General features: G+C 31.9%; 1 protein-coding gene across 2 annotated transcripts in view; it reads right to left on the bottom strand.

The window, feature by feature from the left end:
• WDR70 (WD repeat domain 70) overlaps window positions 1–18367 on the bottom strand; it is a 297258-nt gene that overhangs the window by 201350 nt on the left and 77541 nt on the right. For both annotated transcript variants that reach the window (XM_031964247.1, XM_031964252.1), the window contains exon 9: window positions 13767–13843. In XM_031964247.1, coding sequence (XP_031820107.1) covers window positions 13767–13843 — 77 coding nt within the window. The remainder of the gene's footprint in view (window positions 1–13766; window positions 13844–18367) is intronic.

The raw sequence follows: 18367 nt of genomic DNA, 5'->3' as shown, positions 1-18367 counted from the left end.
TCAACAGTTTTCCTTTTTTTAATAGTATTTTTCCCCAATTACATGTAAAGATAGTTTTCAACATTCATTTTTGTAAGATTTTAAGTTCTCAAATCTTTTCTCTCTGTACCCCCTACCTTGCCCCTCTCCAAGACAGCAAGCAATCTGATATAGGTTATACATGCAACAGTTTTTTTTTTTTAACCTCTCTGGATGTGGATGCATTTTCCATCTAAAGTTTTTGGAATTGCTTTGGATCAATGAATTGCTGGGAAGTCCTAAGCCTATTATAATTGATCATAGCACAATCTTGCTTTTGCTGTGTACAATGTTTTCTTTGTTCTACCCACAATTTTCTTAAAGGCCTTCCTCATTATACTGCCTTCCCTTTTCATCCTTCTTCAGACCAATGCCAGAATTATTCTTCTTTACACATAGTTCCAAAGAAGTAATAGCACAAAGAGCAATGGTTTTAGAATCAAAGAAACGGGGCGCGAATCCCCTTTGTGTGTGTGTGTGTGTGTGTGCGCGTGCGTGTATCTCTTTGGGCAAATCACTTAAACTATCTGAGCTATTTCCTCTGCTGTAAAATGAGATCATATCCCTTCTGATTGTACTTTCTAATTCTAAATTCATGAACTTATTGTCTGGGCATGTCATTTTCTTACGTTTCCATCATTCATGCTCTAACACTCAAGTAAAATCCAGGGTTTTTTTGCTTGGAAGTCAAGACTATTCACAAGTTGGCACCACTCAGTGTCTCCAATCTTATCTCATTAATCACTGACCATTTCCAACTTACCTCACATTAATTATTGCTTCCACACATTTGTGCAGAAGTCATTCTCTAGCTGTAAAGGTACTCTCTATCTGCAATCTATACCCTGTATTTTTATATCTTTAAACAATATGTTTCCCACTCCTTAAAAAGTTTTGTCTATCTGTTAAACTCTATCCATCCTTTAAAAGCCAAGTCAAATGCCAGCTCCAATAAAAAATCTTTGACCCACCACCATTCTGCCAGTGAACAAGAACTTTACTCCCTCATGTCTCACACATAGTATTTTCTTTTCTAGCTCCCTAAAACTATATAAAATAGCTTTCTGTGTTAGTTTTGTGCCCCTTACCCCCATTTCTGTAAGGTCCTTGACACTAAGAAGCTTCTCTCTCTTATCTACATCAAGACTCTGTACATGACTAACATTTAATTACATCAAATTCTTACAACACATAAGTTCTTTAAAGGCACAGCTTTTTTCATCTTTTGTCTTTGTATTCCAGAATTGAGCACACTGCCTTACACTTAAAATGTCTTTAATAAATGTTTAATAATTGATTATTATCACTGAGATTAAAAAAAGAAGTTTTCTCATTGGGAAAAAAAAGGTTTTATTTTTGTTTTTGAAATAAAATATACTAAAAGAAAAAATTTTGAACAATTCTACTCTTTGTAGGTATCAACCTCTTTTCATTTGTTCTTTTTAGAAAACTTTAGCAGGAAAGAAATGTACAGTAGTACATTTCTGATGCGTTAAAGAAAGGCTTACCATCCTTTTAAAAATTAGAAGTGCTATTTCTTTGTAGTTATCAAACTGTGCATACTCTTTGATCCAGCAGTGTTTTTACTGGGATTATATCCCAAAGAGATCCTACTGGAGGGAAAGGAACCCACATGTGCAAAAATATCTGTGGCAATCCTCTTTGTAATAGCAAGAAAATGGAAACTGAGTGGATGCCCATCAATTGGATAATGGATGAATAAATTATGGTATATGAATGCTATGGAATACCATTGGGTCTGTAAGAAACGACTAGCAGGATGATTTCAGAGAGGCTTGGAGAGACCTACATGAACTGATACCAAGTGAAATGAGCAGAACCAGGAGATTATACATGGCAACAACAAAACCAAATGGAAATCAATTCTGATGGAAGTGGCTCTCTTCAACAATGAAATGATTTAAACCAATTCCATTTGTGCAATGACGAAGAGAGCCATCTATACCCAGAGAGAGAACCATGGGAACAAAGTGTGGAACACAACATAGCATTCTCACTCTCTCTGTTGTTAATTTACGTGCATTATGTTTTCTTTCTCAGTTTTTCTTTTTGTTCCTTCTTGATCTGATTTTTCTTGTGCAATAAGATAATTGTATAAATATATAAAATTGGATCTAACATGTATTTCAACATATTTAACATGTATTGGATTACCTGCCAGCTAGGGAAGGGGGTAGGAGGAAGGAGAGGAAAATTTGCAACAAAAGGTTGTGCAAGGATTAATGTTGGAAAAATTACCCATGCATATGCTTTGTAAATAAAAATCTTCAATAAAAAAAATGATTCCTTTGTATAATTTATTTTTATTTATTTATATTTTATAATTAGGACTGCTGTTTAGCTTAAAGATGTATTTAAATTCAACAATAAGAAATAAAATAAAGCAAAACACAAAGAAAACAAAATCGAATGAGCTTATACTACCAATATGACAGTCAAGAAAATAGATGATCTAGGAACCATGGAGATTTCTAAGGGATTGTTAAAATGGCCCATTTCAAAACATTTTATGTATAGTATATAATTAATCTGATGCACTAAAATTTATATAGATCAGACCTGTAACTTGTTATTACTCCATTTCTCTGTTATGTTTATAAATCAATGATATACAAAAAGTCTTAATTGAATAAAATTCACACCATTTGCTTTTAAGATAAACAATTCTATTGTTATTCTATTTCAAGCAAACTTACCTTAATATTGAGAACAGCAACCTCAAAAGTAAATGAATAAATCTGATATAGGAAAAATGGACACAGCCTCATTACCTAATAAAATAATCACAAATATGATTTGACCACCAGCAGGACCAAAGTGTATGCTAAATGACTTATTATGTCATTCCCAGTGGAGAGTAGTTACCAGGCTCAAAGATATATTTTAATGTTGAACTGGGAAAGGAAGGCTTTTGGTGGAAGAAAGGTTAAAAGTATGAATTATGACAGGAATTTTTTAAGAGTAAAGCAAATGTAAAAAGTAACCTTGGTCCTAGCCATAATGATAAACCACAAAGTGAAGGACTGCTAAATTTCAAGACTGGTTGTAATTCTGTTTAAGAAAAAGGAAAAAAAAAAAAAAAGAGAGAGACAAGAGACAAAGAACACCTGTTGCTAAAGAATTTAATATCGTTCAGACCTGTTTGCTCACATGGAAATACCCCCAAAAGTGTGGTAAGAAAACTTCCAGATAGTAGACAGTTTGAATAATTCTTTTTATACTTTGTATTCTTAAGCATCACAAACCTCTTGCAATAATACTAATAGTAAATATCACTATATTTATTATAAACAAGAAATGGTAACATTTAACAAATGTAAAAATAACAATGAAATTTTTTAATGGCTCCTAATTTTAAACTACCATTGGCTCATCATTTCTTTGTTTTTTTTTTTCAACAAGCAATTATTAACTTTGTGGCCCAGATGGGGCAGCTAAGTGGAGCAGTGGACAGAGTACTGAAGTACAGAGATTGGAATCAGGAAGACTTATTTTCATGAGTTCAAATCTGGCCTCAAACACTTACTTAGTTGTGTGAACTTGGGAAATCACTTCGCCCCAGCAGCCTCAGCTTCCTCATTGATAAAATGGCAAACTACTCCAGTACTTGTGCCAAGAAAACCCCAAATGGGATCATGAAGAGCTGGATATAACTGAAACTACTCAACAATAACAAATATAGATCAGATTTTCTAAAAATAATAAACTAATTTTAACTATCTGTTCATACAAATGGAAAACCTCAAATGCCCCAAGAAGATGCAAATGCTTTAATCATTCAAACATATATCATAATAGGCTCTAATCATATAAAGAACATATTCCCCAATTCTTCTCTTGGTTTTTGTGTTCTTACCTTCAAGGGAATCCACACTATTTCCTCCAACTTTCTATAGTATATTTCTATTCCTAACCTCACTGTCCTGAAATCAAAAAATTTTTCTAATTATTTTATTTCCTTCTTTGACTTCATGAATTTTCTCTTTTCACTCCAAGAAGTACAAAACAGCATTTATTAAGTTAACTTCTACTTTTCTGTTGAAATCATTCTTAAAAAAATATTTCTAAGTCTAAATTCAATCCCCTAGGATTCAAAAGAATCAAAATTAACTTAATTATAACTGTACAGCAATTTATTTACGGCTTCACTTAATTGATATCTTTATGTTCCATAAGAGGATTTCTCATGAAAAATGAAGCTTAAGGCACTTTTAAATGCCAAAATTTTAGTTTTATCACTTGTTATATCACTTTCTAAAATATATAAAAATTCAATTCAATTAAATAATTATCTACGAAGCATTTGTGCTTCACACACTGTAAGCACTGAGAATATAATGACAAAAATAAAAATTATCTTTGTCATCAGGAAATTTACGTGCAATTTATCTTGACCATCAATTATTTTATTTACTTTTTAGTTTGTCCATCTTCTTTATCATTACACTATCAGTTAGCACTTCTCAGTGCTGAATGGTTGTGCCTAATTGTTTCTACCATTGCTTTAAGCAGCTTTGTGTTATCATTTATCTATATGAACAAGAATTAGGACTTATATGAAATAAGAATAAACAGCACTCTCAGTAAGAGGCAAAGGGTCTAAAGAAGGAGGACAAAATAAGTAAAATAAAATAAGATTTTATGCCAGGGTATGTAGTTACTATTTTCAACGCTAAAATATTTTTTCCCAAAATAGGGAAAGATTCTGAGAGGATAGCAGAGGTCAGTAAATTTCAATCTCTCCACATTTCCCCCCAAAACAGAATAAATTTGTGCCTCAGGGTGAACAGAGATTCCAAGAAAATTCAGAAAGACTTGGGGCAGAATACGGTCCTCCAGGTTCAACCCAAGAAGATCTGAAGAAAGACCCTCATGTTGGGATTACCTTTTGTGAAGTGCAAACACCTCCAACCTAGCTCCCCAGTAACATCAAGTGGGGATCACTCGGGCAAGTGAGGTATGGCTGCAGCCTCAGCAGGAAGCATAAAGCTTTCACTTTCCCAACTGTTTGTTGAGTGGGGGGTTTGAATTTGTGAAGACAGAGTGAACGTGAACCTCTTCTGATTGGGAATGCCAGGCACAGCAGAGCTGCAGATGCAGCCCTGGGTGAGAAGGAAACAGTACACCTGGTGAATGCAGAAGCAATGGATGTTGCTGGCCTTGGGCACTTGTAGGAGGGGAGAACTCTTGGTTTGGAGTTCCAGGTCAGAGAAGAGAGATGGGGTGAAACTAGAGGCACCCACACACCTAGTGATTAGAAGTGTTTACACTAACACTCATTTTTTTTAAAAAATGAACAGGCAAAGAAGAAAGACTCCAACCACAGAAACTTAAAATATAGGAATAGAAAAGACCGGGGTTCATCTCAAGAGCAAGATACCAAGTCTAAAAAAAATAAAAAATAAAGCTTTTTCCAAAGAGGAATACTCCTTTTCCAAAGAAAATTTATAGAACTCAAAAAAAAAAAAAGTTTTAAAAATTAAATGAGAGACAATGAGGAAAAACTAAAAAAGATAAAAACCATCTAAGAAAAACAAGATTATTTAAAAACTGTTAGCCAAGTAGAAAGGGAGATAAGAAGTCTTAAAAGATGAAAATAGTTCTTTAAAAATTAAAATGGGGAGGGACAGAGCCAAGATGGTGGAGAGAATACATGCTTCTTTCTGATCTTCTCCCACGACTCTCAGCTAATTACCAAAATCACCCTCTGAATTAGTTCTGGAATGAACTTGGAAGGCAACCAAGAATAAACTACCCCGCTAAACTGAGCATTTTCTTCCAGAAAGAAGATGGTCATTCAATTTAACAAGTGAATTCCATTTATTTCTGATGAAAAGACCAGAGTCAAAAAGTATGACCTCAAATATAGGATTCAAGAAAAGCATAAAAAGATAAAAAAGAAGGGAAGATAGGTGGCACAGTGGATAGAGCACCAGCCCCAAAGTCAGGAGGACCTGAATTCAAATCTGACCTCAGACACTTTCTAGCTGTGTAACCCTGGACAAGTCACTTAATCCCAAATGCCTCAGGAAAAAAAAAAAAAAAAAAAAGGAAAAAAAACTCTTGAGAACTATATTTCTGTTATGGGTATATATAAAGAGTGCATATATAATTTGATTTTACTGTTATAAAAAAGAAACTAGAGGCGAAAAGGGGTATCAGAAAAAGGAAAAAGTGGAGGTAAAATGAGGGAAATTAGAGAAACTAAAGGTGAAAAGGGGTGCCAGAAAAAGGAAAAAGTGGAGGTAAAATGAGGGAAATTACATCTCATGAAAAGGAAAAGGAAACCTATTATATTTGAGGGAAAGAAGGAAAGGGGATGAACATTATGTGAATCTTACTCTCATCAGAGTTGGCTCAAAGAAAAAAATATTAGACATAATTTTCCTTGGCAATTCATGGAACCTACACAAAAACTGACCATATATTAGGACATAAAGACCTCAAAATCAAAAGCAGAAAGGCAGAAATAGCAAATGCATTTTTTTCAGATCCCAATACAATAAAAATTACATTCAATAAAAAGTCAGGGGAAAATAGACCAAAAAGTAATTGGAAAGTAAATAATCTCATCCTAAAGAACGAATGCGTCAAAAGCAAATTATAGACACAATTAATAATTTCATCCAAAGAATAACAATAATGAGACAATATAACTAAATTTGTGGGATGCAGCCAAAGTAATGAGGAAATTTTATATCTCTAGATATTTACTTGCATAGAGAAAGAGAAGATCAATGAATTGGGCTTGCAACTAAAAAAAGCTAAAAAAAAGAGTAAATTTAAAACCACCAATCAAATACCAAACTTCAATTCTAAAAATAAAAGGAGAGATTGATAAAATTGAAAGTAAAAAAAAACTATTGAATTAACAAATAAAACTAAGATTTGGTTTTATGAAAAAAACAACAAAATAGATAAACCATTAGTAAATTTGATTAGAAAAAGGGAAGAGGAAAATGAAATTGTTAGTCTCAAAATGAAAAGGGAGAACTTTCCACCAATGAAGAGAAAATTAGAGCAATTATTATGAGTTACTCTGCCCAACTTTATGCCAATAAATTTGATAACCTAAGTGAAATGGAGGAATACTTACAAAAATACAGATTGCCCAAATTAACAGAGGAAGAAATAAATTACTTAAATAGTCCACAGGACTATTTAATTTATTACTTAAATCCCCAGGACCAGATGGATTTACATATGAATTCTATCCAACATTTAAACAAAAATTAAATCTAACACTATATAAACTATTTGAAAAAATAGGGAATGAAGGACTCCTACTAAATTCCTTTTATGACCCAGACATGCTACTGATACATAAATCAAGTAGGACAAAAACAGAGAAAAAAAATTATAGACCAATCTCCCTAAAGAATATTGATGCAAAAATTTTAAATAAAATAACAGCAAAGAGATTACAGAAAATGATCCCCAGGATAATATACAAAGACCAAGTAGGATTTATACCAGGAATACAGGACTGGTTCAGTATTAGGAAAACTATTAACATAATTGACTATATCAATAACCAAATTAACAAAAACTATATGATCATCTCAATAGATGGAGAAAAAGCATTTGATAAAATCCAACACTCATTCCTATTAAAAACACTAGAAAGTATAGGAATAAATGGACATTTCCTTAAAATAGTCAGTAGCATCTATTTAAAACCATCAGCAAACATCATATGTAATGGGGATAAACTGAAACCATTCCTAATAAGATCAGGGGTGAAACAAGGTTGCCCACTATCACCATTACTTACACCATTAACATCACCAATATGATATTAGAAATGCTAGCTTTGGCAATAAGAGAAGAAAAAGAGATAAAGGAATTAGAGTAGGTAATAAGGAAATCAAATTATCACTCTTTGCATTTGATATGATGGTATGCTTAAAGAACCCCAGAGAATCAACTAAAAAGCTATTAGAAATAATCCACAACTTTAGCAAAACTGCAGGATACAAAATAAATCCACGTAAATCATCAGCATTTTTATACATCATTAACAAAATCCAACAACAAGAAATATAAAGGGAAATTCCATTTAAAATAACTGTTGATAGTATAAAAGATACTATCTGCCAAGGGAAAGTCAGGAATTATATAAGCAAAACTACAAAACACTTTCCACACAAATAAATTCATATCTAAATAATTGGAAAAATATCAAATGCTCTTGGAAAAGTCAAGCAAATATAATAAAGATGACAGTACTATCTAAACTAATCTATTTATTTAGTATAATACCAATCTAACTCTCAAGAAACTATTTTACTGACCTACAGAAAATAACAACAAAATTCATCTGGAAGAACAGTCAAGAATTTCAAGGGAACTAATGAAGAAAAAAAAAAAAGAAAAAAACGAAGGTGGCCTACCTGTACCAGATCTAAAACTATATTATAAAGCAGCGATCATCAAACCCATTTGGTACTGGCAAAGAAATAGACTAGTTGATCAGTGCAATAGGTTAGGTTCATAGGACAAAATAGTCCATAGCTATAGCAATCTAGTCTTTGGCAAACCCAAAGACCTCAGCTTTTGGGATAAGAATTCACTATATGACAAAAATTGCTGGGAAAATAGGAAACTGGTATGGCATTGTCCCACAATTAACATCATATACCAAGATGAGGTCAAAATGGGTTCATAATCTAAGCATAAAGAATGATATTATAAATAAATTAGAAGAACATAGGATAGTTTACCTCTCAGACCTGTGTAGGAGGAAGGAATCTGTGACCAAAGAAGAACTAGAGATCATTAGATAATTTTGATTATATTAAGTTAAAAAGTTTTTGTACAAATAAAATTAATGCAGACAAGATTAGAAGGGAAGCAATAAACTGGGAAAACATTTTTACATTCAAAGGTTCTGATAAAGACCTCATTTCCAAAATATATAGAGGATTGACTCAAATTTATAAGAAATCAAGCCATTCTCCAATTGACAAATGGTCAAAGGATATGAACAGACAATTTTCAGATGAAGAAATTGAAACTATTTCTAGTCATATAAAAAGGTGCTCCAAATTGCTATTGATTAAAGAAATGCAAATTAAGACAACTCTGAGATACTACTACACACCTCTCAAATTGGCTAAAATGACAGGAAAAGATAATGACGAATGTTGGAGGGGATGTGGGAAAACTGGGACACTGATACATTAATGGTGAAACCGTGAAAGAATTCAACCATTCTGGAGAGCAATTGAGAACTATGCTCAAAAAATTATCAAACTGTGCATACCCTTGAATGTGGCAGTGTTACTACTGGGCTTATAACCCAAAGAGATCTTAAAAGAGGAAAAGGGATCCACATGTACAAAAATGTTTGTGGTAACCCTTTTTGTAATAGCTAGAAAATGGAAAATTTAACATGTAAGAGCTAATATCCAAGTCAAATTTCAAAGAACTTAACATGGACAAATTGTGTCATGTTTTTTACACAGAAATGTACAATATATATTTATGATTAACATCAGCAACTGGATAGCTCAAAAGGAAGATTGGAACAAAGTTAAGATAAAAATAGTAATTATGTTATATAAATGTGGTACAGAGGAAGAATAGACAAAGAGGCATTAGAGGGAGGAGGAGGGCTCATAGTTCTGAAAACCTACTTATATCAGGAATGAGTAGATATGTATGCTTGTCGCTCTATGTATGTGTATATATAGATATAGATATAGTTAAAGATATAGATATAGATATAGATATAGATATAGATATAGATATATCTGTGTGTGTGAGTCTGTGGATGGATATTAATGTATATGTGTATATATGTGGGGAGGATGAGTGTGTGGGTAAGTGTGTGTGTGTGTGTGTGTGTGTGTGTGTGTGTGTACATCTGAATGTATATACATTTTAAAGAGATACATATAGAGATATATGTACATATAACTGTGCTTATCTAGAGCCTACCTGGGGGAGGTGGCAGGAATGAAAGGGGAAAAAAAGAGTTAAGTAAAAAAAGTACACAGCAGGGAACAAAAGAAAAACCTACAAGAAAGCAAAGATGGATCCTTATGAATATAAATTCTTCTACTATTATGTATTCTTTCCTCTCTGATGTTCTGCTAGGTACATGATAGTGTTCTACTCTTTTTTTTTGTTTGTTTTATTTTCCTTTTCTGTCTTTCTTTTTTCTATTCTGCTGCTTTTTTTTAACAGAAATTTTAACTTTAAAAAAGATATCTTTCCCTCTTTCTTTCATGCTAAGGGCTATTTTCTAGAAGGTTGAGGTTGTCATCAGTTTACAAATAAATAGACTATTTTACTACACTTTTCTACTCATTTGTGCTCTATTAATATCCTTTCCCCTTGTTCATTTCTGTACTTGCCTTACCTAAGCTTAGTTGGTACCACTGACTAATTCTGTTACTAGTACATGACAAAGGAAATGACAGCAGGCAGTAATTAACTGGTGTCCAGAGTTGGCATGATGTCATTCCTTTTGCCACACTGTGCTTTAATTTATAGCCTACTTTCATGTAGCTCTATTCAGTCAAAAAGAAATCTTCATATCACTAAAGTTTCTAATTTTAAAATTATGAAAACACATTCTGGGTTTTGCTTTCTTCTTTGGCATAAGACATTAATCCTAAAGTTATGCTTTAATATATTTATATTAATATATTTAATATATTTCTTTTTAAGTATTTATATAAGTAAAAAGTATTTTTATAAGTATTTAATATATTTCTTTATAAGTAAAAGTAAAAGCTTTCTGAAAATGTAAGGATTAAAAAGATTCCAATAACTATAGTTCTATTAAGGCATTTTTGTATTTTATATATTTGTATTAAATTATGTGGGTATTTTTTTTCCAGTGCAGTCAGTTTTTATGTGTTCCCCTCTTTTAATAATCATTCATGTAGAAAGGAAGCACGAGACATTTCAGCATTACAAATATTACAAAATCAATTAATGTTACAAAATCAAGTAGAAAAAAATCTTGAAGAATATGAATATTTCTAGTATGGCAGAAACTAGGTATTGACCCACACTTAACACCGTACACCAAGATAAGATCAAAATGAGTTCATGACCTAGGCATAAAGAATGAGATTATAAATAAATTGGAAGAGCATAGGATAGTTTACCCCTCAGACTTGTAGAAAAGGAAGGAATTTATGACCAAAGAAGAACTAGAGATCATTATTGATTACAAAATAGAAAATTTTGATTCTATCAAATTGAAAAGGTTTTGTACAAACAAAACTAATGCAGACAAGATTAGAAGGGAAACAATAAACTGGGAAAACATTTTTACAGTCAAAGGTTCTGATAAAGGCCTCATTTCCAAAATATATAGAGAATTGATTCTAATTTATAAGAAATCAAGCCATTCTCCAATTGACAAATGGTCAAAGGATATGAACAGACAATTTTCAGATGATGAAATTGAAATTATTACCACTCATATGAAAGAGTGTTTCAAATCATTATTAATCAGAGAAATGCAAATTAAGACAATTCTGAGATACCACTACACACCTGTCAGATTGGCTAGAATGACAGGGAAAAATGATGTGAAATGTTGGAGGGGATGTGGGAAAACAGGGATACTAATACATTGTTGGTGGAATTGTGAATACATTCAGCCATTCTGGAGAGCAATTTGGAACTATGCTCAAAAAGTTATCAAACTGTGCATACCCTTTGATCCAGCAGTGTTTCTACTGGGCTTATATCCCAAAGAGATACTAAAGAAGAGAAAGGGACCTGTATGAGCCAAAATGTTTGTGGCAGCCCTGTTTATAGTGGCTAGAAACTGGAAAATGAATGGATGCCCATCAATTGGAGAATGGTTGGGTAAACTGTTGTATATGAAGGTTATGGAATATTATTGTTCTGTAAGAAATGACAAGCAGGATGAATACAGAGAGGCTTGAAGAGACTTACATGAACTGATGCTGAGTGAAATGAGTAGAACCAGGAGATCATTATATACCTCAATAACAATACTGTATGATGATGTATTCTGATGGAAGTGGATTTCTTCGACAAAGAGATCTAACTCAGTTTCAATTGATCAAGGATGGACAGAAGCAGCTATACCCAAAGAAAGAACACTGGGAAATGAATGTAAACTGTTTGCATTTTTGTTTTTCTTCCCAGGTTATTTTTTACTTTCTGAATCCAATTCTTCCTGTGCAACAAGAGAACTGTTCGGTTCTGCACACATATATTGTATCTAGACTATATGGTGACATATTCAACATGTATAGGACTGCTTGTCATCTGGGGGAAGGGGTGAAGGGAGAGAGGGAAAAAATTGGAACAGAAGTGAGTGCAAGGATTAATGTTGTAAAAAATTACCCAGGCATAGGTTCTGTCAATAAAAAGTTTTAATAAAAAAAAAATTCACAAAAAAAAAGAACATGAATATTTCAATCACCCAAATCATCACCACATTCAATAGTTTTCTCAGTTCTGATACTTCTTGATGGTTCTGCTATATTTGCAAAATGTCTGTTTATCTTCTTCCTTCTCGATACACTTCTTTCTTTACTTTCATTATCATAGTTCTTTGACAGCCTCTTTTCTGGTTCTTATTCTTCTTTAATACACAATACTTTAATATAGTCATTTCTCCAGGTTATTATTGACTCTACATTGGTCCCTTCAAAATTCTCATATTAAATATCTTTGCTACTTAAATGAGAGTTTCAGAATCACAATTCCAACATTTTATTGCATATATGAATCCAATCTTATCACAAAGAATGTGAATTTTGCCCCTGCTATCATTATATCAATTCTCAGAGCTATCACTTCAGGTCATACCCCTATTATCTCTTACCTAAAGTACTGCAATAGTTACCTAGCCAGTCTCTCCTCCTACAATGCAGTCAAATTATTTGCCTTAATACAAATCTTAGATGATATGACTATAATATAAAAATGTCTTTTCAAATTCCCTAATCATGTTACTACCCAGTCATCTTCACTCCTAAACTAGAAACCAAACTCAGGAACTTCTGTCCTGGGGTCTGCCCTTAGGTCATTTACCTAAATGGTAAATGCTTCAACAACAGTCCAACATATTTAGATTATCTCCAGCTATGCGGCAATTATACTCTGTGAATCTTCTCATAAACTACCTTTAGACAATGTGAAAAATGAACTCTATTCTTATTCCTACTTTCTAGTTTTGAAATCATGATCAAATCAACTTTTCTTGTAATTGCTGCTAGAAAGGATGTGCCTGTTTCATTCCAGAAACTTTCCAAGTCAAAATATCCCTCCCTGGTTAACACTTTCCTATTTGTGCTTTAAATAATATATATATTAAAAAAAAAAAAAAAAACCAGAAGAAAATCATGTTTTTCCTTGAAGGAGTGATTATTTCACTTTTATCTGCGCATTCCAAGGTCTTAGCAGAGCATTTAGTATGGATTACACACTTAAGAAATGCATGCTTGATGGACTGATTTCTCAATTGCTATCAATATTGTTTACAGATCTCTTCACTAAAAATAATAATAATAAAATAAAGTAAAATTAAAAACCCAACATTTTTATTTATAAAAATAACATTCATGGGCAAACATGTAGAAACACAAACAAAAAATTATTGTATATAAAAATTATACATTTTTGAAAGTTGTTTTCTAAAAAGGTGAAGATTAACTTAAAAGATAAGTTAAAGAAAATCTTGCAAATATTGTGGTACATGCCTCATATTAACAATATTCACTCACCCATCATTTGAACAAGTCAAAAATTCTTCCTTTATTTTGGGATGCCAGCAGCCAGTATTGAGCATTGCTGTGTGACCCTAAATAAATGAAAATAAATTTATGTTAAAAATGCAATCAGGCAATTGGCAAAAATATTAAAAGGTAGGAAAAGTCAGTGTTGGAGAAGTTGTAAAATGAGAAGCATATCTGTGTATTATAATGAAGCTGTGATAATCTTTATAACAATTTGGAATTACAATAATAAACTGATTAAACTATCTCTATACTATTTTATACATGTTTTAGTAGTGTTAATATCCCAAGATGGCTATTGATAAGAAAAAACTCCCAATATACACCAAGATATTAAAAAGAGCATTTCTTTAAAAAGCAAAGAATTGAAAATAAGAAGGAAAACTGGGGAATGGCTGAATAAGAGATATGAATATAATGGAATATCACTATGTTGTAAGAAATTACAAATATGATGAAATTAGTGAAACATGAAGAGATCTACATGCAGTAAACAGAGGTAAGAAAACGATACACACAATAATCACAATAATGAAAATATTTTTTAAAAAAACAAAGTTAATGTTTCAAAATTATAAAAAAGTAGCATGGCTTCACCCCACCTGTTTGCAGAGGTGCAAAAGTGTATATTGCAAATTATTTTCCAACTTTTGCTATGTATTTATCAACTTTGCTGATTTTTTTTCTTTAAAAATATTATTTTTATACAGGATAGCTCTCTGAAAGCAGAGCAGGAAAAGAATACTGGGGAAAACTAGCAATTTTTTAAAAAGACATCAATTTTTAAAATTACTTAAAACAACAATGAATGAAAGAAAAAATTTCCATGACTTTTGATCCAGAAATTCTGCTACTAGTCATTCAATTAAAAAGAAAGGCCCTATAGATACCAAAATATTTATAGCAGACCTTTGATACTCATCAATCTGGGAAATAGCTAAGTAAATTCTGGTACATGAATGTAATGGAATATTACTATGCTATAAAAAAACAAGAAATGTGATTAATATAAAGCATGAAAATATCTATATGAAATAATACCAAGTGAAGAGAGTTAAGAACAACCACTAAACAAGGGAAAATAACTGTTGTAAAAGTGTAAGAATAAGCATGCTACAAAAACAACATATGAAACGATCCTTTCCCTTTCTCTCTGTTGAGCTGAGAGATGCAAGGGAGAGAGGAATTTTCCATGGATATAGAACATTGCAAATACTGTCATATTTTTAAATGAACTGATAAGTTTTCATCAATTTTTTTCCTCTTCATTCTCTATCTTTTAAAAGAAATTCTTTTTTTACATGGAATGGTTCCCTTAAAAAGGGAAAGGGGGACACAAGAGGAAATGTAGGGGTTATAAAATAAAAGTATAAATATAACTGATTTTTATGGTATATGAAAGCAATGATATGTTAATATTCTATTTAAAATGATGAACAGGCTGATTTTAGAAGATCCTGGAAATATTTATATGAATTGATGCCAAGTGAAACAAGAAGAACCAGGAAAACATTGTATACAACAACAAGATGATTGTGTAATGATCAAATATAATAGATTTGGCTCTTCTCACAAATTTCAGTGATCCAAGGCAGTTCCAATAAACTTTGTTTGGAAAATGGGATCAACACACATTATTTTCACCTTTTTTTTTTTCATTCTGATTTTTTTTTTCTTGTGGTTTTTCCTTTTTGTCCTGATTTTTCTCTCCTAACATGACTCATATAAAAATGAATGTACACATATAACCTAAAAAACAATAATAATAAATTCTCTAAATGGGAAGGAGACAAAAACATATATAACTGATTTTTGAAGTTCTTTTAATTAGAGATTCTAGGTTTCAAAAAAGTAATTAAAAGATATGTTTAAAGATTAACCTTATAGCTTAAAAAAACATGGGAAGTCTGATGTGAACTGATGCAAAGTGAAGTTACCAGAACATAACATTGTATGCAGTGATGACAATACTGTAATAATGATCCAGTGTAAAGCACTTAGTTACTCTGATCAATACAATGATGCAAGATACTTCCAAAGGACTCATAATAAAAAATGCTATCTACCTCCACAGAGAGGTCTATTGAACCGAGTACAAATTAAAACATAATTTCTTACTTTATTTTTCTTTTTTTTTATTATGTCTCATATGGAAATATATTTTGATGACTTCACATGTATAACTAATATCATATTGCTTATCTTAATGTGTGGGGAAGGAGATAGGAGAGAAGAAATTTAGAACCCAAAAGTTACAGAAATGGAGAATGAGGTAGGGAAACAGAAGGAATCACAAGAACTTTACTCTCATCTGACTTCAACAAATGATTGTTTACATGCAGAAAAACATTCACATAGAGTTAGGAATACTAATATATTAAAAGCAACAGAAAAACAAGAAAAGGATAGACAAAAAGGATAGAAAGGGAGCAAGTTGAAAAGGGCTTTAATAGCCAAACAAAAGATTTTAAATTTGATCCTGGTGTTGATAGGGGACCTTCCTGAGTAGAGGCATTCATTACATAGTAAGTCTTACAAAATGACCTCAAAAAAGGTAACAATAAAAAACAGCATAAATAGATAAGTAAAGACATTTCATTATGTTTAAAGGTACTATAGAAAATGTAATAATATCGATATTTAACATACATAAAAGAAATGCATGACGTCTTGTAAACAGGTAGATGGTGCAGTGGATAGATTGCCGCAACTAGGGTAAATCTAGCTTTAGGTATTTACTAGTTGTATGAGCCCCAGCAAATCATTTAACCTCTTTGTCTCTGTGTCCTCAAACATAAAATGAGTATAACATTAACATCTTATTGTTAATTGGTTATTGTGACGGTCAAATCAAATTAATATGTGTAGGCCACTTAGCACAGTGCCTGGCACTTAGGAGTCATTGTATAAATGATACCTATTATTTAGAACTTCAAATACAAATTACTTGAATTTCAGGGAGAAACAGCAAATAAAAGTATGAGAGTGGTATTTCAATTCACCCTTTTCAAAGCTAGGCAAAGCTAATCAAAAGATAAAGAAGAAAGAAGTTAAGGACAAGAATACAATTTAGAAAAGTCAGATATGATAGCTTGTAGTTATCACCCATATAAAATTTGACTATATGCAAGGGCATTAAAACATTACAAACAAAATACAGAAGAGTTCAAAAAAAATAGATGAGTAGTGGAGGAAAAAATGATAAATGAAATGAGTGATGCAAGAAAATGATGAAAAGAAAATTTTAACAGCCATTCTGGAGAGCAATTTGGAACTATGTTTAAAAAGTTATTATACTGTGCATATCCTTTGACCCAGCAGTGTTTCTATTGGACCTATATCCCAAAGAGATCATAAAGAAAGGAAAGGGACCCACATGTGCAAAAATGATTGTGGCAGCTCTTTTCATAGTGGCAAGAAACTGGAAACTGAGTGGATGCCTATCAATTGGAGAATGGCTGAATAAATTATGGCATATGACTGTTATGGAATATTACTGTTTTATAAGAAACAATCACCAGGATGATTTCAAAGAGGCCTGGAGAGACTTACAGGAACTGATACTAAGGGAAATGAGCAGAACCAGGAGATCATTGTATACAACAACATCAATATTATACGATGATCAATTCTTTCTAACAATGAGATGATTGATACCAGTTCCAATGATCTTGTGACAAAGAGAGCCATCTACGCCCAAAAAGAGGACTATGGGAACTGAGTATGGGTCACACAACATAGCATTTTCACTCTTTGTTGTTGAATTGCTGAAAGGGTTTAGATATCTAAAACTTTATTTAAGGAGAGCTTTGGTTGCATCCTTCTTTCTCAGTCCTTTATTTTTTATTTTTTGTTGTTCGCTTGCATTTTGTTTTCTTACTCATTTACTTTCTTTTTTTGATTTGATTTCTCTTGTGCAGCAAAAGAATTATATAAATATGTTTATACATATTGGATTTAACATATATTTAAACATGTTTAACATATATTGAATTGCTTGCCATCTAAGAAAGGAGATGGGGAAAAGAGGAGAAAATCTGAAATACAAGGCTATGTATGCAAGGGTCAATGTTGTCAAATTATCCATGCATATGTTTTGAAAATAAAAAGCTTTATTTTAAAAAAAAGTAAGAAAGAAAGAAAGAAAAGAAAAGAAAGAAAGAACACCTTAAAAAGCAAAACTGCCCAAATGGGAAAAAAGATGTACAAAATTTCATCAAAGAAAATAATTCCTTGAAAATTAGGATTAGATAAGTGGAAGCTAATTACTCCATGACACATCAAGAAATAACAAATTGAAAAGAATGAAAACATAAGAAAATACGAAATGTCTCACTGGAAAACCCACCAAATAAATCAAAGGAAGATAATTTAAGAATTATTGGACTATCTGAAAGTCATGTTAAGAAAAGCCTAGACATCATACTTCAAGAAATTATCTTAGCTCTAAAGGATAAAATAGAAAATGAAAGAATCTATCAGTCCCTCCTGAAAGAGATTCTAAAATGAAAACTCCAAGAAATATTACAGCCCAATTTCAGAGCTCCCAAGTCAAAGAGAAGATAACTTCAAGCAGTTAAAAAGAAATA

The sequence above is a fragment of the Sarcophilus harrisii genome, chromosome 1 (genome assembly GCF_902635505.1).
Source record: "Sarcophilus harrisii chromosome 1, mSarHar1.11, whole genome shotgun sequence".
Taxonomy (NCBI): Eukaryota; Metazoa; Chordata; class Mammalia; order Dasyuromorphia; family Dasyuridae; genus Sarcophilus; species Sarcophilus harrisii.
The sequence above is the reverse complement of the archived record's forward strand: the minus strand, read 5'-3'. Positions and strand labels throughout refer to the sequence as shown.